Source organism: Bos indicus, chromosome 19, assembly GCF_029378745.1.
Source record: "Bos indicus isolate NIAB-ARS_2022 breed Sahiwal x Tharparkar chromosome 19, NIAB-ARS_B.indTharparkar_mat_pri_1.0, whole genome shotgun sequence".
Classification (NCBI taxonomy): Eukaryota; Metazoa; Chordata; class Mammalia; order Artiodactyla; family Bovidae; genus Bos; species Bos indicus.
Window position 1 is genome coordinate 19,487,736 of NC_091778.1, and position 27,660 is coordinate 19,515,395.

Here is a 27,660-nt window from a genome sequence, read left to right on the forward strand (position 1 = left end):
GCGAACGTTTTGGCCGGTTCTCGGGAGACGGTGGCCATTTCCTTCGCGTGTCGTCGGTGAGAGGATCTCTGGTCGGTTGTGGAGTTCGGCTATCATGGCGGAAGTAATTCAGGAACGTGTAGAGGATCGACTTCCCGAATTACAACAGCTGGAGCGCACTGGACTTTTCAGTCATGCGGAGATCAAGTGAGAGAGCGGAGCAAAGAGGAAGGGCTGGGGCGGGCAGAGGGGAGGCGGGGGCGGATATAGGGGGCCGTTGGGTTGATTTTTTTCTAATATGGCGGAAGGCCGTTTACAGATTTTGACGTTATCTAGAATTAATTCCTCATTCATTGCTAGGGGATCCGTCTTTTTACCCTGTAAACAGTATGTTTTTTCGTAGACCCGAGTTTTGAGGCTATAAAGGTGATAAAACCAGGACCCCTACCGGTCAACAGCTAGCAGCATCCCTGACACAGTAGCGGGGGGCGGAGGGGGAGTCAGACAAGTGAGACCTTTTTTTTCGCGGTACAATGTGCTGTAAGTTGGTTGTAGCCGAGTGTACGGTCTAGTGCTGTGTGCCTAGGGGTATGTGGGAGTGCTCCGTCGCGTCTCACTCTGCGACCCGCTAGGTTCCTCAGTTCATGGAGTTTTACAGGCAAGAATACTGGAGTGGGTCGCCATTTCCTACTTCAAGGCATATTCCCGACCCAGGGATTGAACCCCCGTCTCTTGCGTCTCTTTACCACTGGACCGTGGGAGCCCACGAATGATAATTTTTTCTAAGAAGACGGGACTTTGGGGATCATTTAATTCAGTTTCATGTTTTACCCTAGGGGTTAGCGAACCACGACCAGCATGTAGTTATTCATTAGTTTGTTAAAATTTAGTTTAATAGTTTTTAATAGCTTTCTGTGACTTTTTTCATTTTACAGTGACTGCAAATGTAGTACTGTGACTATGGGAACCTTTAACATTTGTTAATGAAACAGAACATATTGTTAATTTTTTAATAACTGTTTAGTAAATGTTATTGTTATCATTAAATAGAGTCGATTTTTGGTCTTGCATATCTTGCCTTAAATTCTAATATACTCATGTTCATTTCTTAGTTAAACACAGCGAGTCTTCCTGAATAAGCCCTTTGTAGTTAAAACGGTTAGAGACAATCCAGGTTTTTTTTTTTTTATAACTGCTTGTTGAGAATTCAGAAACAAGAGGAATTTAGGAAAGAAATTTGTTTATTATTTAAACTGAAGTGACCTGAATTTGGAGGAAAAGAAATCTTTGCTGGTGATTTTCATGAAAGTTTTAAAGTACATCTTCATGCTCTTGAGACTGCATAAGTCCTGAAACTAATAAGTATTGTATATCAACTATGCCTTAATAATAACGAATACAGAAGCGATTGTATAAGAGAATATTTGCTTAATGAAGGATAATTATTTGGGAATTGTATGTTTTAAATATATTGAAAATAGACTTTTAAAATTCCAAAGTCTTTTATTTAATTTCTGCGTATATCAAGTGTTAAATTTTAAGTGGCTTTCTCCTCAGGGCAATCATTAGGAAGGCTTTAGAACTGGAATACAGAATACAGCGAAGAAGTCTTTTAAAGGATGACTTTATCAGATATGTTCAGGTGAGTAATTTTATTACTTCTGAATCCCCTCACAAATTTAAAATCAGTTATAGAATAGTTAGCTTGGTGTCAGTTTCCTTTGAACTTCTGGAACTGATGGTGAGTAGAAAGGCAGTTTTTGAACAGGAATAGAGGTGATTTGGGAATAGCATTGCTCTGCTAAGGCTTTGGTCCTTGGAAAACAACTTTCTTTTATTCTGTAGGGTTAGTACATCAGAGACTCCAAAAAACCAGTGTGTTAGGATTTCAGCAAGAGAATCGATTGATAATGTCTTATGGGGAAAAATAAAGGAGTGTGAGTTTGATGCTAGCAGGTGGTTAGAAAGTTATTATTAGGTACTCGTAGTGTGTTTATTTAGAAAGAGGTTAGGTTTGCTACAAGATACTTCAGTCCTGAGAATGAATGGAAGAATTGAGTGAAGATAAAATGTATATGCTAGATCAATTTTCAGTTTGGCGAGAATAATCTGTTGGAGGACAAATTCAGGATTCAGAAACAACCCAGTAATGAGATGTTGTTAAGTCTTACATTTTAAGACTGATAAACATTATAAGAGTAAAGGGTCTAAAGCTTAGATTAAAAAAAAAAACCTAGTGAATGAATAATATATGACTAAGAATGATACCTGGCTAAGAATCTTGTATTTGAAAGGTCCTAAGATTTAATAGAATTGGAAAAGACGCTGATGCTGGGAGGAGGGATTGGGGGCAGGAGGAGAAGGGGACGACAGAAGATGAGATGGCTGGATGGCATCACTGACTCGATGGATGTGAGTCTGAGTGAACTCCGGGAGTTGGTGATGGACAGGGAGGCCTGGCGTGCTGCGATTCACGGGGTCACAAAGAGTCAGACACAACTGAGCTACTGAACTGAACTGAAGGTTTAATAGAATAGCAAGGAGAGATAAGAAAGCCTTCTTAAGTGATGAGTGCAAAGAAGTAGAGGAAAACAATAGAATGGGAAAGACTAGATATCTCTTGAAGGAAAATAGAGATACCAAGGGAACATTTCACGCAAAGATGGGCACAATAAAGGACAGAAATGGTATGGACCTAACAGAAGTAGAAGATATTAAGAAGAGGTGGCAAGAATACACAGAACTATACAAAAAAGATTTTCATGACCCAGATGACCACGATGGTGTGATCACTCACCTAGAACCAGGCATCCTATATATAGTGTGAAGTCAAGTGGGCCTTAGGAAGCATCACTACAAACAAAGCTAGTGGAGGTGATGGAATTCCAGCTAAGCTATTCCATACCTTAAAAGATGGTGCTGTTATAGTGCTGCACTCAATATGCCAGCAAATTTGGAAAACTCAGCAGTGGCCACAAGACTGGAAAAGGTTAGTTTTCATTTTCAGCCCAAAGAAAGGCAATGCCTAAGAATGCTCAAACTTACCACACGGTTGCACTCATCTCACAAGCTAGCAAAGTAATGCTCAAAATTCTTCAAGCTAGGCTTTAGCAGTACATGAACCAAGAACTTCCAGATGTTCAAGCTGGATTTAGAAAAGGCAGAGGAACCGGAGATCAAATTGTCAACATCTGCTGGGTGATAGAAAAAGCAAGGGAATTTCAGAAAGACATCTACTTCTGCTTCATTGACTATGCTAAAGCCTTTGTGTGGATCACAACATACTGGAAAATTCTGAAAGAGATAGGAATACCAGACCACCTTACCTGCCTCTTAAGAAACCTGTATGCAGGTCAAGAAGCAACAGAGCCAGACTCGGAACAATGGACTGGTTCCAAATTGGGATAGGAGTTTGTCAAGGTTGTGTATTGTCATCCTGCTTATTTAACTTATATGCAGAGTAGATCATGCAAAATGCTGGGCTGGATTCAGCAGAAATTAGATCCCTTCCTGTTGAATTGAATAGCTAAATGTGCTGGGAAAACTTTAAATCTTCTAAAAATAATGAATGACTTTAGGTTGGAAAGAGTTTCTTTTTTATTTTTGTTTTGGTAAAATTTTGTTTTTATTATTTCTTTTAAACACCAGAAACATCTTGTATTGCGGTATAGCCGATTAGCAGTGTTGTGATAATTTCAGGTGAACAGGGAAAGGACTCAGCCATACATACATATACATGTATTCATTCTCCCCCAGGCAGGCACATAACATTGAGCAGAGTTCCATTTGCTATACAATAGGTTTTTGTTGATTATCCATTTTAAATACAGTAGTGTGTACCTGACCTTCCCTCTGGCAGCCATGAGTCTGTTCTGAGTCTCTTTCTGTTTGGTGAGTTCATTCGTGTCTTTTTTTTTTTTAGATTCCACATATAAGGGATGTATATTTCTCCTTCTCAGGAAAGGTTTCTTACTTAAATTGAAGTGTAGTTGATTTACTATGCTGTGTTTATTTCTGGTGGATAGCAAAGTTATTTGGCTATTCATACATACATACGTGTGTGTGTATATACATATATAATCATTTTCATATTCTCTTCCATTATGGGTTATCGCATGATATTGATTATAGTTCCCTGTGCTATATATAGTAGGACCTTGTTGCTTATGTATTTTATCTACAGTAGTGTGTATCTTTGGAGAAGGCAATGGCACCCCACTCTAGTACTCTTGCCTGGAAAATCCCATGGATGGAGGAACCTGGAAGGCTTCAGTCCATGGGGTCACTAAGAGTCGGACACGACTGGGCGACTTCACTTTCATGCATTGGAGAAGGAAGTGGCAACCCAATCCAGTGTTCTTGCCTGGAGAATCCCAGGGACGGGGGAGCCTGGTGGGCTGCCGTCTATGGCATCGCACAGAGTCGGACACGACTGAAGTGACTTAGCAGTAGCAGCAGTGTGTATCTTGGAGAAGGCAATGGCACCCCACTCCAGTACTCTTGCCTAGAAAATCCCATGGATGGAGGAGCCTGGTAGGCTGCAGTTCATGGGGTCGATAGAGTCGGACACGACTGATCGACTTCACTTTCACTTTTCACTTTCATGCATTGGAGAAGGACATGGCAACCCACTCCAGTGTTCTTGCCTGGAGAATCCCAGGGATGGGGGAGCCTGGTGGGCTGCCGTCTATGGGGTCTCACAGAGTTGGATGTGACTGAAGTGACTTAGCAGCAGCAGTGTGTATCTGCTAATCCCAAATTTCTAATTCATCCCTTTCCCACTCCATTTCCCCTTTGGTAAACTACGTTTGTTTTCTAAGTCTCTGTTTTATTAATGAGTTCATTTGTGTCATGTTTTAGAGTCCACATATAAGTGATATCATATGGTGTTTGTCTTTCTGACTTATTTCACTTAGTATAATAGTCTCTAGGTCTGTCCATTTTGCTGCAAATGGCCTTACTTCATTCTTTTTTTATGAGTGAGTTGTGAGCACAAACCGTGAAAGAGAAGACCAATTTATTTATGTTAAAGGTAAAAATTTCTGTGCAAAAAGGGAAAGATAAATATTGTAAAAAGACAAGCCACAAAATGAGATAAAATATTTGTAGTACATATAGTGAGAATCTAGAATAAGTAAAGAACTAAAAATCAAGAGGAAATGACGAGTGGAAAGAAAATGAAAACAGGAGAGCTAGGAACATGCAGTTCATAAAGGGGAAGCATCAGTCATTGGTAAGCTTAGGAAAAGATGCTCGCCTTTTTAGTAATCAGGTAAATATTGATTAAAATCAGGGGGCACTACTGCTTTACAGCATCATATTTACAGATATCTTAAAGGCTGACATTATTAGTATATAGTTTGTCCCACCACTTTGAAGAGCAATTTGACACTATCTCAGAAAGTCGGAAATGCATGTATTCTGTCACCCAGTGGTTTCATTCATTCATACAGTGTATATTGAGGGCCTGTTAAGTACATGGCACTATCCAGTCCATTGGGGGTACAAAAATAAATTAAGCAGACAAAAATCGTTGCCTTTGGGAGCTTACATGTTCATAGTAAGGTTCTTGGATGTATCTACAAGAAGACCTGTTCAAGAATATTAATCTCAACTTTTTGTAATAGAAAAATTGGAAACAAATACTATCACAGGAGAAAGGATAAGTAAATTGCTCGTTCCTATAATGAAATACTATACAGCAGTTAAAATGAATGTACTTGAATTCCATGTGACAACAAGGATATATCTAAAGTCACAATGTTGAGTAAAATAATGGAGTGATGGGTTCAGTATGATATCATTTACATAAAGTTTAAAAGCATTTAAGACTGTAATAGTTTGAAGTCATGCTTGTGCATGAAAAACAACTGAGTCAAGATAGTCATTCCTTCTGGTGAAGAAGAGTAGAATCAGACATGGTTCATAGGGGGCTTTGCCTTTATTCAAAATGTTTTATTTCTAAAAATATCTTGAAGCAAATAGAGTAAAATGTAGGCTTTGATGTAACTGTATGGAAGCTGTATGAGTGTTCTGTATGTTTGAAATATTTTTTTTTAAAATGAAGCATGAGATCTTGTAAAGTTCTATGCTTTCTCTTTCTAGTATCCCCCCACCGCCCCCCGCCCCTGGTAGTTTTCAAGCTTAGAGAGGAATTATGCATTAGTGGTTTTTGGAGAGTCATAGAGGTTCTCAGGGGTCCTTTAGAAGTAAGGGTAGGGAGAGCCAATTAGGGACTGTGTTTCAACTAGTACAACCCTGTTTATCTGCTTTATTTGCTTGTACATTGGCTAAAATATTTAAATGGTTGATTTACTGAAAGTTGGCACACACCTGTAGACTAGGTTAGATTGATAAAGTAAATCATAAGTCTTACAGCTTTAGTAATACGTATTGTTTTATCTAAGATACTTGTATGCTTATGTATGTGTGAGTTTTATAGATGTAAGGTGCATTTTCAGGGAATGCTAGATACTTACTGTAAATTAGGTTTCTTGATAGGAAGTTATCTTCTGTTTTATGCTCTTGATTTTTATTTACTTTATAGTTTTAACGAAGTGCATTGCCTCTAAATAAAAGGTTATAATATTTCTTGTTTTCTTTTTTATGTGTGTTTTTCTTTCACAGTATGAAATTCATCTTTTGGATCTGATCGAGAAAAGGAGAGCTGTAAGTAGATTTTCTGAAAGTTGGAAAAAATATAGTATTAATATGACTCTAGAACTTGGGTTTGGGAAGCAGTTGGCACTGATAATTGTGTGGTGGTGTGCTCATAATGATATTTTTTAACTAGTTGCTTTCTCTGTCAGTACTGTTTAAAGATCAAGTGGGAATGCTGGTTTGGATAAGTGGGATTAAGCTGAGGCTTTTTTTTTAATGTCCTTTTTCAGCGCGTTGGATATACATTTAAGAAGGATGAGATTGAGGATCCTATAATACATCGGATACAGAGTGTCTTCCGACGTGCGTCAATTAAGTGGAAAGTAAGTGTTCAGTGTGTCCTTAACTGTAAGAGATGTGAGGATTTGTATTATATGCATTATGACTTGGATGCTCAAATGTGCGGTTGTGGATTCTTATGGATATCTTGATACTTATTCTAGTGATAGATCATTACTTGAAACCATGTATCAACCATTAAGAAAATTGATTGCGTTACCTTATTTTTTGAGGATGAGGCTGAAAACAGTGGATTTCATACATATTTAAGGATCATAAAATTATCTGAGATATGTTTGATTATGTCTCTAAGTAAAATACTGTGAAGACTTGAGGTGGAAGAAAAGGTGAGAGTGGTGTTCAGTTGCTAAGTGGTGTCTGACTTTGCAACCCCACACCAGGCTTCCCTCTCCTTCACTATCTCCCAGAGTTTGTCCGTTGAGTTGATGATGCCATCGAACCATCTCATCCTGTTGCCCCCTTCTCCTCCTGCCCTCAGTCTTTGCCAGCATCAGGGTCTTTTCCAGTGAGTAGGCTCTTTGCGTCATGTGGCCAAAGTATTGGAGTTTCACCTTCAGCATCAGTCCTTCCAATGAATATTCAGGGTTGATTTCCTTTAGGATGGACTGGTTTGATCTTGAGAGTAGGGGCAGCAGCTCAGTAACTTGGTTTTTCTTCAAGTTTGGTTCTGGGACCAGGATATATTATCTGGGAAGTACTCTGGATTCTTGGGAATGACAAATTTCAGTTTGCGGCCCCTGATTGAGACCATTTCAGAAGTGCATTAAAAAAAATATTTTCTTGGCTGTGATGCATAGCATGTGGGATCTTAGTTCCCCAGCCAGCAATTAAACCTGTGCCCCTTGCATTGCAAGCATGGAGTCTTAACCACTGGAGTGCCAGGCAAATCCCTCAAAAGTGCATCAAACAAATTGGATAGATTTTTGTCTTAGAGCATGGGAGGCGGCAGTAGGGGGAGGCAGTTATGGTTAAGAGATCTAAAGCCTGGGTGTGTGACAGCTTAATAGGCTGAGGGATGTGGTATATAACACATTGGAGTTTCTGACATCTTCCTCTGTTGCAAACAAAATTAATGAATGCAAGAGTGGTGTATTGTATATGAAATTTCAAATTTAGGTAGCTTACTGCATTGCTTTTCTTGCAGGATGATGTTCGACTTTGGCTGTCTTTTATAGCCTTTTGTAGGAAGTGGGTGAGTATTGGGCAGCCCTGTCTCGCTCTCTTTCTCCTTTTGGTTAGCCTGCATGTTAAACCTCATACATGACTGCTGAACTGTTTTCTCCAAAGACATAGGGAGGGTTAACAAACAGGAAGAGAACTCAAGAATGTGGAATTTCAGTGTAACATTTGCATGTCTGAATGACTATATAGATGGCTTCTATATCAGTTGAAAGGCAAATGACTTTTATGTATTAAAGTTGAAAACATTTTTTAGATAATGTAAGATGTTTATCTGTAGTTGTTTAGGTAGAAGAAAGCTCTGAGTGAATCTTTGTTTATATCTCCCTAGCAATAACAGATCTTGCCTCATTGGATTTTTTTTTTTTTTTGCCTCATTGGATTTTACAGGGGATTACAGTACAGTACAGATACTTAGAGGTTCATATCAATGCCTTTGCTGTGCAGGAAGTAGAATTGTTTTTTTTTCTTTAATAGGCTTCCAACGTTCACCTTAGCAAGATATTTTCTTCCTTGTTGGCCTTTCATTCAAACAAGCCAGGTATGGTGATATCCTCCTTAGTTCTTTATCTACCTTTTTTTGTGGACTCAAGCCATTTTGGGATTTATTTTGCTTTATAAACCTGAAAGAATTATTTTCAGGACCTGAGCATAGCATCTTGGCCTCAGCAGTTTTTATTCCTGAATTAGCTGCCTTTTTAGTTCATCACTGCCTGCTGTATACTAGTAACCATGCTAGGTACTGTATCTGTGGGCAAGAAGGACTGCAGTTCTTTTTAACTGATAGTGGAACTCCTCAGTGCTTTGAGGGGTATTCTGTTTGGAGGCACTCAAATCTGAGAATTTCAGAAACTTAAAGGGGAAAATATGAATACAGATTTTTACTAGGGTTATTCCTGGATGGCTCAGTGGTAAAGAATCCACCTGCCGAGCAGGTGATTTGGGTTCGATCCCTGGGTTGGGAAAATCCCCCCGGAGAAGGAAATGGCAGCCCACTCCAGTATTCTTGTCTGGAAAATTGCGTGGGCAGAGGAGCCTGGCAGGTTCCAGTCCATGGGATTACGAGTTGGATATGCCTTAGTGACTAAGCAGCAGCAGTGGCACTAGCACAGGGTGGGTATTCAGGAAGAAAACCTCTTGTGAACACCGGTGTTTTACAGTGGGTGCTTCAGTGTCTCTTCTCTAGTATTAGGTTTACACTACACAAGACTCAGAATAGGCTGCATTTGGCACCAGTTAATTCAGAAGGATCCAGCAGGAAGGCAGTAGTGCTCTCAGCAGCCTGGAGGTTTGTCTCAGATAAGAGGGCATGAGAGCACATGAGTGGGCAGAGGAGAGAAGACCCCTGGAGGCATGTAGCTTCCAGGTATTGTATATATGAATTGTGCTCAGTTTCAAGAGTCACATGCTCAAGAAAGTGCAAAGCAGTGGCTCTACACCATTCAGAGTTCTCCTAATACAGACATAGTTACCAACCATGGGCCATTTTTACCAAAAGCAGTCTTCTCTGGTAATAGCTGATTCTCTGAAGTCTCTAGGAGAGAGCTAGAATGTTAAGGTTAATTTCTCATGTAGAAGGGTAAAGGTTTTTTCTTTTAAAGCCTTTATTCCCAGTAGGGACAGTAGAAAAAATTTTAAATTATGAGTCATTTGAAAGAAATCATTAATATTTAAATAACTTTTTCCTTTAAATGAAAAATCATTTAAATAGACAAAAGAGCAAAATAATATATTTCATTGGCTCTAAGATGCACAATTTTTCCCAGCCTTTTAACACTTAAAATTTGTATGTGACTTAAAAATGAGATGATTGACCTTGGATCTGATGAAATAAAGTAATGGGCACATTACTAAGCACCTACAGATGTTCACATTTACTACTTTGGTTCAGAACACTTTTGTTTTAGATAAAGCAGTAGTACTTTATAGATAACTGTTAGAAACTCCCTATCTCCATCCCCTTCTTCTTGATTGTCAAGGTTAAAAAAAGTTGGGTATCAAAACGGGAGCCTTGGTCTTTTCATATTTGACTTGATTACTTCATTGAAATGAAGTTGGATGTCTTCCACTTACAGGTTTGTGGATTTTGGCGGCCAAATGGGAACTGGAAGACCGCTTTTCTTCAGAAAGTGCGAGACAATTATTTCTTCGGGCTCTGCGCTTTCACCCACGTTGCCCGAAACTTTACGAAGAAGTGAGTGTGTTTGCACATAAGATGAGAGTAATGGCTCTGTTAGGTCCTCTGGAGAAAACATGTATGCTTCATTAAGTTAAGGCTTTGATTTATGGAGGCTCGGGATAAGTAAGGGAGCTGCTGGGGAAAAGGGGCCAAAAGAGTATTTCTTGGCCAGTAATAGGTGTTTACCTTGTTCCTCTTCCAGATCTTTAGTGAGAGATGGAGACTCCTACCTTCCCATTAATGGTGGGAGGGATAGGGAGCTGAACCTTACTTTTCTTTAGTTGAGGCTTAAGGTTCATTTTTATACTTTTGTACATATGTGTATATGCATTCGTTCATTGACACTCCCCTCCCATTGTCTCCTCCCCTCCACTTCTTCCTCCCCTCCTCTCCCTTCCTGCTGCTTTTGCTCTTTTTTCTGTAAAACCTGGCATGGCCAAAACTAAAAGAGCAAAAAACCATACCTTGTCAATGTCAGCTAGTTTCATAACAAGATAAAATATAATTGTCTCTCAACTCTTCCTCAGATCTGTTACTTACGAGTAAGAAGTGTCATATATTTCTAACTAAAAAATTATCTTCAAAGATTATTAGTCTGTTATTTCCCTTTTGTGCAGTACTTTAGGATGGAGCTGATGCATGCTGAAAAATTGAGGAAGGAAAAGCAAGAGTTTGAAAAAGCCAACATGGATGTGGTAAGATCCTAATATACTGTAACTTGTTAATAAGATAAGAGTGTTTTGAGTCTGCTTAGGAGTAAAAGAAAGTCTTTGGGAGCACTGTTCGTGACCTGCTGGTCTGCCTGTGGCTGGCGGGTTCCATTCCGGTGCCATAGCAGCTCCAGCACCACGTGACTGACTGCCTGGAGGCTCTCGGTTTAAGGTCTTGGAGACAAAGTGAGATAAAAAGAAAATCTTTAGAGTGTTTTTTTTTTTTTTTTTTCTTTTTTAAAATTTATTTGTTGGCTGCACTGGGCCTTTGTTGCTTCGTGGGGGCTTTCTCGGGTTGTGGTGAGCGGGAGGTGCTCTAGTTGTATATGCGTCCTAGAGTGTACAGGCTTTAGTAGTTGTAGCACGTGGGCTCAGTTCTCCAAGGCATGTGGAATCGCTCTGGACCAGGAATCGAACCCATGCCCTCTGCATTGGCATGCGGATTCTTAACCACTGGACTATCCAGGAAGTCCTAGAATGTATTTTTCATTCCAGCTTAATATTTGGAAACTTTTAATGTCCTGCATTGACTTAAAAGTGGAATTTTGTGCTTTTAAAACAAACATTTGGACTCATTGGCATGGCCCTTGAAATTATTACTGATGGAATGGCCAAAAACTATTCTTCTTGATCTCATTCAGTGATATGTTAATGGTTCTTAGGAGCTCAAGAAAGGTGGTGAAATGTATGATCCCTAGCCTTCTTTCTTTTCCTATTCATGTAATTTTTTTACCTGACAGAGTAAGTTTAAAGAAATAAGTTTGAGAATGTTAGAGCTGAAAAAGGAACTTCGCTATCATCTGTTACAGTGGTTTCCAGCTCTGAACTTTTTTAACTAGCTAAAATTTTACACAGAAGAGTCAACAAAGCATGTAAAACCTGACCTATTCAGGGCTAGATGGAGACCTAGGGCCTTAAGCCGTGTGATCTTGCCACCACTCCAGGAGCCTGGGGACACAGTTGTAAGATCAAAGGTCTTGTTCATGCTGCACATTTGACAACTGAGGGAAACTGGCCTAGAGAGAGGTGTGATTTGCCAGAGGGTGTGATTTGTGTCATGCGTGATTGCTGTCATGTGGCACAGTTAGTCTAGATTGTTAATTTCCACCCTAGTGCTTTTCCTACTTGCCAGCACCATATGTTGTTTAACATCCCACTCTTTAGGGGAATCTCGAGCATGCTGAAGAAATCCTTACGGGCGAGTTGGCACGGATCATCTATAAGAATTCTACAAGTGTAATTAAAAGTAGGTATCTTTTGAAAATTTATTTATGGTGGGAAAATGAACCATTCTATTTATAATGAGGAAGACCTTTAGCCTGTTCTGAAAATTTCTGTTGGAATGTGTAAAACTCATGATTGTGGGAAATAGTGTCCTATTTATTTAAGAAAATGTAGATTTCCCCTTGGATTATAACCATGTCTAAGTTTTTGAGTATCTAAATCATGTGAGGAGTTGAAAAGAAGTAGATGATTTAATTAAGTTCCTTTCTGCCCTAAGACACTTAGAATAAAAGTTAAAAGTACTTACTGAATACTCAGATATTAACAAAGACTATGTGTAGTGGGACTGTTATTTTCTTCCCTATTTTCTCTTACTTCCCATTTTATAATACAAAACTAACGCTAGTACTTCAAGAAAGCACTCCTTTAAGAGTCTGACTCCACTCCCCTGCTTTTAAAATTTTAGGTGCAAAATTTCATGTGTCACTGCTTTCAATTGCACGGCTGTTCGACTTTGCCAAAGATCTGCAAAGAGAAATTTACAATGAGTAAGTAAAGTAGTGGAAAGGTGAATAGGTCTGTTTTGATCTTGGGGTAACGATTTAAGTTGGATATTTAGAGAAGGGGACGGAAGATACCATATAAAATCCTTGGGGAGAAAGCTGTTTCTGGACTACTACATCACAGTACATAAATGCATTTTTAAACAATATTTATTTGGCTGTACCAGGCCTTAGTTGTGGCATGTGGGATCTAGTTCCCTGACCAAAGATTGAACCCAGACCTCCTGCATTTGGAGCATGGAGTCTTAACCACTGGACTGCCAGGGTAGTCCCTGAAAAATGTATGCTTGGAGAAGTTGTTTTGACTCACTTACTGGCTTTCTGTTCAGTAAGAAATCTATCCTACAGCTTATGTAAAAATCTGTATTCCTGCCTTCCTGACCTGTTTTTTGTCCTTAAGATGAGAGTGAGTGAATGTTTATAGTTCAGTGCTACAGGTAATCAGACATTATTGTTTTAATGTCTGGTTGAAGAATTATTTGCAGCCTACCTTGTGGGTCCTTCATCCTTGGGAAGACTCTTACATTCATAGGAGATAAGATAGAACTTGGATCTGTTTGCTCTGTGGATACCTTTAGGTTTTTGGTAGAGGACTAGACTCCTATTAGAGAAAACCCAGAGCCTGGTTATGAGAAGGTTGTCCTGGGCTCGAGAACCAGGCATCTTGTTACACATATCTGCCTTTGACATCTAATTTGTAAGTTAATATTTATGAATGAGACAGTCTGCAGTTGACAAGTGTGGATGCTTGTTAATGGATGGACCGTTCTCATCCATTGATATTTACATAGTGAGGGTGGAGACATCTGGAGAGCCTGTTGGGAAAGGACTCCTGTGATGAGGGAATTGATAAAGGAGTGTTCTCGGTACATTTTCAGAGCATTGGGACTCTCTCTGTTCTGATAGTCTGAATCAGTTACATGTCCTAGGTTGATAATCAGTATTTTTTAGCCTTAAGGCTCTGCACGCAGATGACCCCGTCACTTGGGACTATGTGGCCCGGCAAGAACTAGTGATTGAATCACAGCCAGTAGAAGAGCTGCCTGCAACCAAACAAGCCAAAGCGAAGGAGGTGGGCCGCCGGGAGGAGAGGTGCTGTGCTGTATACGAGGAGGCGGTAAAAACTGTGCCCACAGGTGAGCTTCCCCAGGCCCTGTGCGTCAAGGAGCGATGGTGTTCCTGAGTGGGAACCTGGAGCTTCATTCTCAGGAGCAGAATCAGTTCTGGAACCTCTGTGTGGTAGCTTACAGTGTGCCTGGCTGGTTTTCCACTTCTTTCTTTTTTTATGACCTCCCCCGAGAGCTGTGGCATTTGTTCATTTATTTGGGGAAATAAATTATACTTCAGTGCAGTCGGTCTGTCGTGTCCGACTCTCTGTGACCTCATGGACTGCAGCACGCCAGGCTTCCCTGTCCATCACCAACTCCTGGAGCTTGCTCAAACTCATGTCTATTGACTCGGTGATGCCATCCAACCATCTCATCCTCTGTTGTCCCCGTCTCCTCCCACCTTCAATCTTTTCCAGCATCAGGGTCTTTTCCAGTGAGTCGGTTCTTCACATCAGGTGGCCAAAGCATTGGATTTTCAGCTTCAGCATCAGTCCTTCCAATGAATATTGAGGACTGATTTCCTTTAGGATGGACTGGTTGGATCTCCTAGCTGTCCAAGGGACTCTGAAGAGTCTTCTCCAACACCACAGTTCAGAAGCATCACTTCGGTGCTCAGCTTTTTTTATAGTCTAACTCTCATATCTGCATGACTGCTGGAAAAACCATAGCTTTGACTAGCAAAGTAATATCTCTGCTTCTTAATATCCTGTCTACGTTGGTTATTTCTTTTCTTCCAAGAAGCATGCGTCTTTTAATTTCATGGCTACAGTCACCATCTGTAGTGATTTTGGAGCTCCAGAAAATAGTCTGTCACTGTTTTCATTGTTTCCCCATCTATTTGCCATGAAGTGATGGGACCAGATGCCATGTTCTTAAGTTTTCTGAATGTTGAGTTTTAAGCCAACTTTTTCACTTTCCTCTTTAACTTTCATCAAGAGGCTCTTGAGTTGTTCTCCTAACGTAAGTGTGGTATCATCTGCATACCTGCGGTTATTGATATTTCTCCTGGCAGTCTTGATTCCAGCTTGTGCTTCATCCAGCCCAGCATTTCTCATGATGTACTCTGCATATAAGTTAAATAAGCAGGATGACATATACAACCTTGACGTACGCCTTTCACCACTTGGAACCAGTCTGTTGTTCCATGTCTGGTTCTAACTGTTGCTTGACCTGCATACAGATTTCTCAGGAGGCTGGTCAGGTGGTCTGGTAGTCCCATCTCTTGAAGAATTTTCCATTTTGTTGTGATCCACAGTCAAAAGCTTTGGCGTATTAAATAAAGCAGAAGTAGATGTTTTTCTCAAACTCGCTTGCTTTTTGGTGAGCAAGTTGGCAATTTGATCTCTGGTTTCTCTGCCTTTTCTAAATCCAGCTTGAACATCTGGAAGTTCATGGTTCACATACTGCTGAAGCCTGGCTTATAGAATTCTGAGCATTACTTTGCTAGCGTGTGAGATGAGTGCAGTTGTGCGGTAGTTTGAGCATTCTTTGGCATTGCCTTTCTTTGGGATTGGAATGAAAACTAACCTTTTCCAGTTCTGTGGCCACTGCTGAGTTTTCCAAATTTGCTGGCATATTGAGTGCAGCACTTGCACAGCATCATCTTTTAGGATTTGAAATAGCTCAACTGGAACTCCATCACCTCCACTAGCTTTGTTCATAGTGATACATCCTAAGGCCCACTTGACTTTGCATTCCAGGATGTCTGGTTCTAAGTGAGTGGTTACACCATCGTGGTTACATGGGTCCTGAAGGTCTTTTTTTGTATAGTTTTTCAGTGTATTCCATTGCCACCTCTTCTTAATATCTTCTGCTTCTGTTAGGTCCATACCATTTCTGTCCTTTATTGTGCTCATCTTTGCATGAAATGTTCCCTTGGTAGCTCTGATTTTCTTGAAGAGATCTCTAGTCTTTGCCATTCTGTTGTTTTCCTCTGTTTGTCTGAGGTTGTTGATATTTCTCCCTGCAATCTTGAGTCTAGCTTGTGCTTCATCCAGCTGGACGTTTCACATGATACACTCTGCATATAAGTTAAATAAGCAGCGTGACAATATACAGCCTTGACGTACTCCCCATTTGGAACTATATTGTTCCATGTCTGGTTCTAACTTGCTTCTTGACCTGCATACAGATTTCTCAGGAGGCAGGTCAGGTGGTCTGGTATTCCCATCTCTTGAAGAATTTTCCACAGTTCATTGTGATCCACATGGTCAAAGGCTTTAGCGACCCCATGGACTATACAGTCCGTGGAATTTTCCAGGCCAGAATACTGGAGTGGATATCTGTTCTCTTCTCCAGGGGATCTTCCCAACCCAGGGATCGAACTCAGGTCTCCTACATTGCAGGTGGATTCGTTACCAGCTGAGCCACAAGGGAAGCCCAAGAATAGTGGAGTGGGTACCCTATCCCTTTTCCAGCAAATCTTCCCGACCCAGGAATCGAACCAGGATGTCCTGCATTGTAGGCAGATTCTTTACCAACTGAGCTATCAGGGAAGCCCAAATTATACTGAGGAAATGATATTTTAGAAGATTGCTTAATCATCATTCCTTGATTATTTCCTGTTACAGATTTACTTCACAATTTTGTAATATTGGGAAAAGTAGCGGGTACCTGACATGGATAGGCTTTTGTTTTTTTTCCAAGGCTTTTAATGTTTATATTTCTGTCACTTCTCAGTTGTTTTGCCCTCAGTATTTGAGATATTTGATAGACTGTAATCACAATAATTTCTTTTTTTTCCACTTCAGACTCTTCCTCAGAGGAATTTTTCCTGAGATGATGTGAGGACTGTTAGACTAAAAAAAGTGCTGGTGGTCTGATTAACATAAGCTTTGACTTTTTCAGAGGCTATGTGGAAGTGTTACATGAACTTCTGCATGGAGAGGTTTACTAAGAAGACAAGCAGTCGCCTCCTCAGAAAGAAGGTATTGACTTTTAAGTGGTTAAAGTGGCTGACTAGACAATGTCTTCTTTTTTTCATATATATATACACACACACACACACACACACACATTTTTTTTTTTTTGGCGGGGCGTGAAGTGCTGCATGGCACGTGGGGATCTTAGTTCTCCAACGAGGGATCTTACCCATGCCTCCTGCATTGAAAGCATAGAGTCTTAACCATTGGACCACCAGGGAAGTTCCAGAAAGTGTTTTCTGAAAGAAGAACATGGGCACAGCTTCTTGGGGTCTGGGAGTTTCCAAGAAGGTCATGCATTAAGCACCTTTTCCTGACTTGAAAGGTCTGAGTCAGCTGCTTTGCTCTAGTTCTGGCCACCATATTAGGGGGCGCTCTCTCACTGGGCTGTTGTTGGTGCAGCTGCCCAAATCCTTTAATCGTAAGTGAAACCACCTCAGCCCCTTCTCTGAATTCTCAGAAGTAAAACTGCTTCTGTTCCTGCCAGAGGCCAAAGGCCCCTGCTAGGATCTTTGTAATGAACTGAAAAGATTTTTTTGATTTCAGAGGCTGGAAAGAACCATGGTTGCATTCTGGAAGGCACATGAGCTCAAACTTTTACCAGAACTTCAGTACAGGCAGTTGGTAAGGACACATTGATGCGGATTACATGTACTTCATTCTGGTTGGTTCATGCTTGTATAGTGTATTTTAATATATATGGTTTTATAACTAAGCACATTTGGAAGATTGGCATGGTACATGTAGAGAGTTTATTATTTGGTTTTCAGTATTTGGTGTGGGCCAGAAATGAAATCTGTACCAGTAAAGGGAGGAATGTTTTTTAATACATAGTGGAAAACACTCAAGAGTCATACTTGGGTCTATTTTGTCTGTCTGTCTGTTCATGTTTTCCTGAACCTATGCTTGGCTCAGAGTAACCGTTGGTACAATAAAGACAGATGTGTCCCAGTGTTTTAAAGTTGACATTTTAGTAAGAAGCACATTAACCCATCCTTATGTTCTGAAGTGGGTAAAGATTATATAGAGACCAGAATAATAGTGGGATTATTACTAATAGTAGTGTGGGAATAACACAGGTCTAGTCTGGATTTTGCCACGAAATAGGCAAACCGCTTAACCCTTCTGAGACTGTTGACTTGATTTTAGAGTGATAGTGATCCTTGTTTTTGCCACCTCATAAAACTGTTGGGAGCATTACATGAGACTGAATGTTAATGTATTTAAATACTTTTGTAGGGGAAGAAAGGACAAAAATCTGTATTTATTGAATACCATTTATTTGTACAATTCTTTTTATACAGCGTACGTAGTTTTTACATAACTGCCATTAATGTTTTGCTATTTTGTGTTCTGCTGTTTTCACGTTAATATTTCTTCTGTACTTTTTACATGGATCTACATAAGCAACATGTTAGTAGTGTATCATGTTATACCACGACTGGGGTGCCCTTCGTCCATTAGAGCATCTTAGATGTGAAGAGTCCCCTATCTGGATGAGTTCAGATGCCATGTTTGAGCTGTTATTGAATACTGGCGAGACAGTCCCACCCTGTATGTTTGTTCAGCTGGATGCGTCTTGGAGTGCCTTGGTAGTCCTGTAGTTTTGGCTGCACTGTGTTTCATGTGGGATCTTAGTTCTCCATCCAGGGATTGACCCTGCATCTCCTGCATTGGGTCATGGAGTCTTAACCACTGGACCACCAGGGCAGGCCTGCTTTGGTCATTTCAGACATCTTTTCTTCTTTACATTTCTGGCAGTAACCCTTCCAAGCCTCCCTGCTTGTCACTGATTTGGTGACCTTGCCTTTTGTGGGAGTCCTTCACTGCACTACCTCTTAACTTCAAATGCTTGGTTGATTCTGTACCCATCCTTTCTCCAGATCATTCTCCACAGAATGATCTTTTATTTTTTTTATTTATTTATTTTTTTTAGAATGATCTTTTAAAATTGATTATCAGGTTATTCTGTGGCTTCCCATTGTCCTTTCTGAGGAATTTCCAGTCTCTCCAGTTTACATCCCAGCCCTCCAGTCATTCTGTGCTTCGATTTCCTTTTGGATCCAAAGTTTCTGTCATCCTTAGCCTCTTGCCCATGTCGGTGGGAGGGTCTTCTCTTTTCTTGGTGAACTCTGCTTACACCTCAATAATGCCTGATCTTCCTGAAGTCTTGGCACAGATGGGGCTTCCATTTGGGGAGCCCTTTCTGATCACTGCCAAAGACAGTGCTTTGTACTCCTATAGCATATGATTCTTTTCCTGTGATCATACGTATCACATTGTCTCTGGTGCTAGACTGGAGGCACTGTGGGTTTTTGGGAACACACCTGACCTTCTCATTATTGAAGATTCAGTAATAATAATACACAATGTGCAGTTAACATGCTTGTTGAATGAATGGATTACATATGGCCATTTACTTACTACCTCACAATTTTAGAATAGTGGATTGGTTTTAGATTTTTCTGTCCCTGTTACAGTAGCGTGGACACAAGCATTTTTGAACAGATAAGATTTCCTCCTGTTTGTTTATTTCTTGGGTCATACTTGTTAAAGTAAAATTCCCCAAGTTTATGCATAAACACGCTCATGACTCTTCAGAGAAATGGTACAAGTTTATAGTATGCCAGGCTGTTGTTTGATTGAATGAGTTTGTTTCTTTACCACAACACAGATAGTAGTTCTGTCTTTACTGATTTTTATATTCTGTTCAGTGGGTGTGGGTTTTGTTGCAGTGAACTATATTATTAACAATTTAGCTTTCAATCTAAATTATTTAGGCCCTTTGCTTTTTGGCTCTTCCCGTTTTTACGATAGTCTTTGGGAATAGGAACAGGAGTGGAGGCGAAATTCCAATTAGATAACATAGATCTCAGCAGTGACTCTTGGATGACCCTTTGTCTTCTGCAGAGCAAGTTGTTGCTGCATCGCCAGTTGTTAAAGGAATCCCTGGAGGTGGCAGACGCTGGGGTGAAATTGTTCAAAAAATCAGTGGAGATGTGGCAGGTGAAGCTGGAGGCCCTGATTACGTCAGAGAGCCATGAGATGTCCAAGGGTTTTGAGCAAGCCTTTGAGTACCTGAAACCTCAGGTATGTGAGTTGGGTCTTTTGCATTTCGTTCTGTTTGGGACGTTTTCAGATTTCAGCCAAAGTGTGTTTGGAGTAGACTTGTCAGAGAAGAGCTGGCCTCAAAGTGCATTCATGGTGATGGTTGAATCAGGATCACAGGTGGAAGAATAACTTCCATTTACTAGTATGTTTCTACATCTTTATTTGAAAATAGACAAAATTATGTAAACTTTTCTACTTGTATTTATATATCTGATAAGTGAAAAGTATTAATAGAATATTATTTTCATGTGCTTCCAAAGCTGACCTTAAGTCCCATTTTAAACACATATTTCTAAACTCGAAAGTTTATTTTAAAATTGAAAAAAATTTTTTAAAGAATAAGCTTTAAAGCTTTGTGGTGAATCTTTTATACTAGTAGGAAAAAAGCATTCTAGGGGTTAAAGTGGGGAGAAATCATAATTGTTTTATTGCTTGTCTGTGTGAGCTGCTGGGACGTGAGTGACGTCCAGGCGGTTCAGCCTAGATGAGTGAGCACTTGTGTTGTAATCCTGCACGGCAGACTCCAGATCGTACATAGTGACCTTACGGATAGCTTGGGTGGAATTGTGGGCTGTTCAGTGCTTAACTAACAGATGATTGATAATAATAAGTTTAGGCAGTAGTCCCCAGGGGAGGGGAAGTAGAATTAACAGAATAGTCTTACTTTGGGTGACTGAGTCCAAAGGCTCTCTCTGTTTTGGTGTACCATTCCTGCCAGGCACCAAGAGTTCCATGAGGACAGACTGGGAATGACTCCATATTTCACATTTTATTTCAAGGGGAACATATTTTTATAGTGACTAGTTTTCAGAGCTTGGCACTAAACTCTCATTTTCTAACTGTTTTATTGTGAGCAGATTTGCCTTCCATTGTGGCTTACTTGGGCCCAGTGGAGTGAAGATGCCGGAAAGCAAGAAGAAACTGAAGCCATCTATAAGGTACAGGCCCCCTGTCGTAAGTCTCATGTGTGGGTAATGCAAATAATTCTAGTTGGCTAGCTTTCAAAGGGTTTTTTCCTAAAGCACTGTTCATTCAGTGTGCTGGGATGGTTTTGGGAAATTTGTCTTGATACCTAGATGTCTCCTTATGTAGCTTGTTTCTTTTTTCTTTTAAATTTTAGAGAGCTATCTTTGGTCTCCCAGGAGCTGACTCAGTCCCTGTGAAGGAAATGTATCTGAATTGGGCTTATCGAAGTGGTGGTTACAAAAAGGCCAGAGATGTGTTTAAAAGGTACTTACAGACATGCGCAGCTGTTACTTGTCTCTCCACCCCATACTCAGCCCCTTGCTCCCAGATTATACGTGAGGAATAAATCCAAGAGCCTTTTGGTTCATGCCCACTGTGACAAATTTTTTTAAAAAGAAAGGAGGAGGTAGGTAGCAAATAATTCATTATAATCCCATTATTAAGAGAAAAAACATGTTGAATCTTTTTAAAATTTGTCTTTCACCCCAATAAAAATTAAAGGGACTTCTCTTGTAGTCCCTTGCAATGTAGGGAATATGGGTTCAATCCCTGATTGGAGAAAAACATACAGAGCAGCTAAGCCTGCCCACTGCAACTGCTGAGCCCTTGCACCACCACTAGAGTCCACACGCACAATGAAAGACCCCACATGATACAACTAAGGCCTGGTGCAGCCAGATACATATTACAAAAAGTTCTTCTTTTAAATCTGTTTTCACATATCTGAGATTGTACTATAATCACATGTGGCGTACCACTTTTTATTGATCAACCTTAGACTGGCTTTTTTCCTATCAGTAACAATTCTTTAACATTTATTAAAAATAACTTAGGGATATGCCATAATTTATTTGGCCACAGTAACTGCTTTGATGAACCCTGCTGCATAAATATTCTTTGTCCATATTGGAAATTACTTTCTCAGAATATATTCTTAGAAATGGGCTTATTGGTTTCCTTCAAAAAGACCTTGAAATGAAGGAGAGGGAACTTAAAACCCTAAAAGTGAGAAAGAAGAGAACAGAAAGAAAACTGGGTAGGCGTTTGGTGTGGTGAAGAGTTCAGGCATTGGAGACGGGAAATGGTGAGTGGCTGGTGGTCAGGTCCAGTCCCCGCACTGAAGTCGCAGCCAGAACTATATCAGACCACGTGCAGCGGGGCCCTGGCACAGTATTTATATTCACGGTTTGTAAGAGGCTTTCTGTCTCTGTGTAAGATAACAGTTCTCCCCTTCCTCTTTAGTTTACAGGAAAACCGTCCATTTTCAGTTGATTTTTTCAGGAAGATGATCCAGTTTGAGAAGGAGCAAGTAAGTGTCCTGTCTGTGCATTTCTCGTTGGGAAAATGGATTAGCATGTACTCATCTATGGCAGCATTTTGTTGTTTAAGAAGCTCTCATCATAATACAGTATCATTTCTGGTCCTTTTCTTCCAGCCCCTTTTCCATAGATGTGATTTTAGGAATGGTAGTCAAGCAAAGAAGAAAAGAAACCTGTCTTGAAACTAGACAACTCAGACGTCAGCTCATGTAGGAAGCCACCCCCTGCCTCCACAGTGCCCTGGTTGTCTCTTGTTTTGGGCTGTGAGGTAGAGAGAAGGCACGCATGACTGTGTCTGGTGTTTTTAACTGAACTTGTGAATGAGGAAAAACACAGGAAAATGTCAGTTAAAAAACACAACGTAAAAGTCCAAATTTATCTGTAATCCCATCACCAGTGACACAGCCAGCCGTATTTAGTTTTTTGTTGTTTGTTTAATCCTTTATTTACCTATGCAGTTTTGTACTGTTTTATTTCTGACGTGATATATGGAGTTTTTATTTTTTCCTTAACATTATTTTGTAAACATATTCTGTGTTTTCATGTGGGATCATTTTGAATGGTTGTCTTACTAAACCTGTAAGTTTTCTTAACCGTCCCATTATGTATAGGATATTTCCAGAATTTTGGTATTGAAAACAGTGCTGCAAGCGTTTTATTTGTATAGAGTTTTTTTCCCCCCATTTGAATTACTTTCTTGAGATAAATTTCTAGGATTGGAGAATACTGGCTTTTTTTATGGTTCTTTACATATTGCCAGATAGTTTTCTAAAAGTTATACTTACGGTGATAATCGCTGCATATATACATATATCATTATACCTGTTTTCTCCATCTCTTCTCCATGTGTCCAGTTTTGTTTTCTCTTCTTTGGCATTTTGATTTGTGTTTGTTTTTCTATGAATTTTGAAAAATTGATAATGAGGTTAAATTATTATTTTCAAGGTTTTGACCCCATTGTGCGTCAGTGATTTGTTTTTGTTGTATAGGAGATAATCTAACATCGTAATTCATAGCCTGACTTTGGATTAATAACACAGTGGTCATGTATCTTGGACAAGTCACTTAATTTTAACCTTTGACATACTCACCTGTAAAGGAGGTCATAATACCTGTTTTGGGAGGATATACAAGGCCAGATGGAAGACTGAATGGAAAGGACTTTGCATAGTTACACATCTACTATGAGCCCTTCGTAAAGTGTGATTCTGTCTTTCATTCGTGTGTAAGACACGAAGTAAACTGGCTTTCTGTAAGATAGTACAGTCTCAGCAAAGAGAAATTGGAACGAAGACATTGTTATTTGACTACATAAAAAGATTTTTAAACTGAAGATGTTTATCTGCTTTGAAAACAAAACGAAGAGAAAATATTTAAAGTAGAGGTGAAGAATTAACACTTGTTGTAAAGGTAGTACTGGCAGAGAGTTCCCTGCTGGTCTAGTGTTTGGGACTCGGCTTTTAACGCTGTGGCTCAGGTTCAGTCCCTGGTCAGGGAATGGTCAGGGAACTGAAATCCCATAAGCTGAGTGGTGCTGCACTGCCCGCCCCCCACCCCCACGAGGTAGTGGCTACTCTGCTTGATGAATAATTCATCAGTATTTTAATTGAATCCTTAAAATTGCTCTAAGAGATAATGTTACTGTTATCCTCATTTTTTGGGTGAGGAAACTTGAAGGTCAGAGGGTTCAAAAAACTTGCTAAAGTTCACGTAACTAGTATTTATATAGTGCCTTGATATAAACAATTTTTTAAGGTGAGTATGGCTAGTATGTGCTAGAGCCCATATATTCAAGGAAGAAATCCCTCACCATAGGGAGTAGAACCTTCCCCATTTATTTAAGTCCTGCAGGGTTTCACATATACTCTCCTGTGGAGCTGCCCTTGTTCCCTCAAGTGAGAATTGGTTTGGCTTTTTGCAAGCCACCAGAGCAAAGTGCTTTTGTCATTGTTTTACATTTACTTCACTCTGCCACATAGTGCATTTGACTTTTCTCTGGACAAGTTCAGAGTCAGACTGTGTTCATTTAAACCCATCTTTCCTCTCCTTCAAACACCTAATAGACAGTAGTAGCAATATGTGTGGAATGAATTTGTGACATTACAAATTAGACTTTTGAGGCAAGATTGTCTGATTATTTATAGGAATCCTGTAAGATGGAGAACTTAAGAGAGTATTATGAAAGGGCTTTGAGAGAATTTGGAACTAATGATTCTGGTAAGTAAACTTCAGTTATTGACACACAAGCCTGTTTGCGTGTGTGGTCTGTAACCTATCATTATGCTTAGAATCGTATTTCTTAACTATTTTTGGGTCATGGACCTCCTTGAGAATAAAACTTAGCATCCTTCCTTTGCCTCCTCCCTTATTTTGTATGTAAATAGTTGCAGACATAATTTTACTGCTGATTTCAAGTTTACAAGCCCAGAACGAAGCCCATGGATCTTCTATTAAGAACTCTGGATTAGAGGGAGATTTGCTTGGTTTGGTTCTTTTAAAAAATGTGATATTTGTAAGGAAAAGATTAAGGTAGTTCAGAACAAAATGGAGTGGGTATTATGTCAGAGGAGTGGTGATACTGATTGACAACGGTTGTCATGGGCTGTTGCCACATTGTCTTAACTTAAAGGACTTGTAAAACATACTTCTGGGTATAGGTATGTCATGTAAAGTCTGTTGACTTAGGAACTCAAAAAATTACACTTAACAGATGTTAAACTCAGATTTTAAATCATACATTAGGTTTTACAAGGTTTCAGCATGCTTTCCTGGTGAAATGAATGAGAACAGCATTTTTACTAACATTAAGCAAGTTTTATTAAGCATGTTGACAAGGTTCTAATAAACACATTGAGGTAAATTTCATGTTGAAAGAGACTCAGCAAAATCCTCCCTCAAAAATATATTTAGCATTTTTGAGTTTACGAGATAAATAGACTGTCATGATTAAAGTGAAGTTTTCTACTTAAAAACAAAAGGTTTTGATGTATCATACTAAAGAAGCTGAAAGTGAAAGTTGCTCAGTCATGTCCTACTCTTCTTGATCCCATAAAATTGTCTATGGGATTTTCCAGGCCAGGATGCTGGAGTGGGTAGGCGTTCCCTTCCAAAGAAAAAAGGGAAGAGAGGTATTACTTTACCTAGAAGCCACTCCCTTTTAAAGTAAGAAGCTGAGGTATTATTTCACATAGTTTTCTAGGAAAATAACTGCACAGAGTTGTTTCTTAGAAACCTTGCATTGAATTGATATTAAATAATTAAGTTGACCTAATAAAGCCTTGTCAGTTATCTCATTGTATGTTTGGATTCCCTTTAAAGATCTCTGGATGGATTACATCAAAGAAGAATTGAACCACCCGCTTGGTAGACCTGAGAACTGCGGACAGATCTATTGGCGAGCCATGAAAATGTTGCAGGGAGAGTCAGTAGAGCAGTTTATGGCTAAACATGCTTTGTATCAAGCCGGCCGTTTGTGAAAAGAGGAAGAGCACAGTCACCTTTGTGAAATAGTGCTATAAGCCCTCCGGGCAGATTTGTTTTATGCAGTCATCTGCAGTTTGCTGAGATGGTGTCTCGTTTTGAGGCCTGCTTTAATTTTGTTGACGTGTTAATCTTGAATTCCAGAAAAGGGAGCTGCTGTTCAATGGCCAGAAGCCAGTTGTTGAGGCCAGACCTACGGAGGTCCCAAATGTTTTTCAGAATACATGGAAACGATGTAACTGATCTTGTTTTACTACACCTTGTCAGGCTTGAGTAGCTCTAATCTAGACCTCAGGTTCAGTTAAAATGGAGAGGAAAACACAGTTCTGTTTATTTTCTCCCTATGAAAGTATATGTGGTGTGCATTTAGTGTAAAAGAATGGAGGGGATAGAGTAATGTTGCAATTTTGTCATCTGGACTTAAACTCACTGGTATGATTTCCTTTGTTAGAATTGGATTTATACTGTTAGATCATTTATTCATTAGTTCATTGAGTCCCTGTCATGGGCAAGAAAGAAGACAAGCTTTTGGGATGGAAGTGGGGGTTAAAGGAATAGAGCTGATGTCCTGAGTTGGTTGAAGCAGCAGAATAGGATGCTAGGTATTAGGGGGAAAGTTGTCCTTTAAGAAGATTATAAGAAATTACAAAAGTGTTTTTGTCTCTGGGACTGATCCCAGAGACAAATTTTGTTGACGTGTTAATCTTGAATTCCAGAAAAGAGAGCTGCTGTTTAATGGCCAGAAGCCAGTTGTTGAGGCCAGACCTATGGAGGTCCCAAATGTTTTTCAGAATACATGGAAACGATGTAACTGATCTTGTTTTACTACACCTTGTCAGGCTTGAGTAGCTCTAATCTAGACCTCAGGTTCAGTTAAAATGGAGAGGAAAACACAGTTCTGTTTATTTTCTCCCTATGAAAGTATATGTGGTGTGCATTTAGTGTAAAAGAATGGAGGGGACAGAGTCATGTTGCAGTCTTGTCATCTGGACTTAAACTCACTGGTATGATTTCCTTTGTTAGAATTGGATTTATACTGTTAGATCATTTATTCATTTGTTCATTGAGTCCCTGTCATGGACAAGAAAGAAGACAAGCTTTTGGGATGGAAGTGGGGGTTAAAGGAATAGAGCTGATGTCCTGAGTTGGTTGAAGCAGCAGAATAGGATGCTAGGTATTAGGGGGAAAGTTGTCCTTTAAGAAGATTTATAAGAAATTACAAAAGTGTTTTTGTCTCTGGGACTGATCTGGAGAGAAATGTTTGCACTGCAGAGACCCAGTAACAAGGAAAGGCAGGGGTAGGGAGGAGCTTAGAAAGAGAAGGGCTTCAGAGGCGAGGATGGAGGGTAGCTTACAGCAGAGATGGGCATTCTTGGAGCAAAAGAAGCAGTTGTTTGAGTTGTATATCCTTCAACGTAACATGATGTTACTGGGAGAAGCATTCACTACAGTTTTACTTACAATGTTTCACTTAATATTATGTTGTTTTCCATGTTATTTCCATGTTATAAATAGCCTTGAAAACGTGAAATAAATCCATAGCATTCCATTGAATAGATGAGTCATGACTTATTTTTTATGAATCGCTTGATTTTTTATGAATCGCTTGTGGTTGGACCGTGTGCCATTTTTTCTTCTAAGTGCTGTTGGTGAAGATTCTTAAAAATCTTGTTCACATCCCTGGAAGACTGACATCTGACGGTAGAATTTCTCTGTTAAAGGATATAATTATTTTAAAGAGTATTGATAAGTATTGCCAATTTGTAATGTATGAAAATACTTGCAAGCATTATGGGTATTCTATATATTTTTTTACCATTTTAATAGGTGAAAAGTGATACATCCTTGTTTTAATGTGCATTTCTTTGATGTTACTATGTGTTAATGTGTTAGACTGTGTTACTGTGTTTTTCCTAGTTCTCTTTTCACGTTTGACTATTTTTTTAACTTTTTTTTTTTT

The 27,660-nt window shown here is 39.6% G+C and overlaps 1 protein-coding gene and 1 non-coding gene across 3 annotated transcripts; both read left to right on the forward strand.

The window, feature by feature from the left end:
• UTP6 (UTP6 small subunit processome component) lies at positions 1–27,254 on the forward strand. Of its 2 annotated transcripts, XM_019981754.2 has the most exons (19): positions 1–186; positions 1,537–1,621; positions 6,607–6,648; positions 6,870–6,962; positions 8,084–8,131; positions 8,596–8,659; positions 10,194–10,312; positions 10,915–10,992; positions 12,172–12,253; positions 12,698–12,779; positions 13,746–13,930; positions 16,751–16,830; positions 17,371–17,448; positions 19,735–19,914; positions 20,793–20,873; positions 21,056–21,165; positions 22,144–22,210; positions 24,365–24,437; positions 25,539–27,254. In XM_019981754.2, the coding sequence occupies exons 1-19, from the start codon at positions 95–97 to the stop codon at positions 25,694–25,696; spliced, it is 1,797 nt and encodes a 598-aa protein (XP_019837313.2). In that variant the 5' UTR covers positions 1–94; the 3' UTR covers positions 25,697–27,254. The 2 variants fall into 2 exon arrangements, with proteins under 2 accessions (XP_019837313.2, XP_070628809.1); XM_070772708.1 differs by lacking the exons at positions 24,365–24,437; positions 25,539–27,254 and adding an exon at positions 22,337–23,270.
• Positions 11,072–11,194, forward strand: LOC139177858 (small nucleolar RNA SNORA54). Its single transcript, XR_011562324.1, has one exon. It is a non-coding gene; the product is annotated as a small nucleolar RNA SNORA54 (small nucleolar RNA).
• Positions 27,255–27,660: the final 406 nt, after the last annotated feature.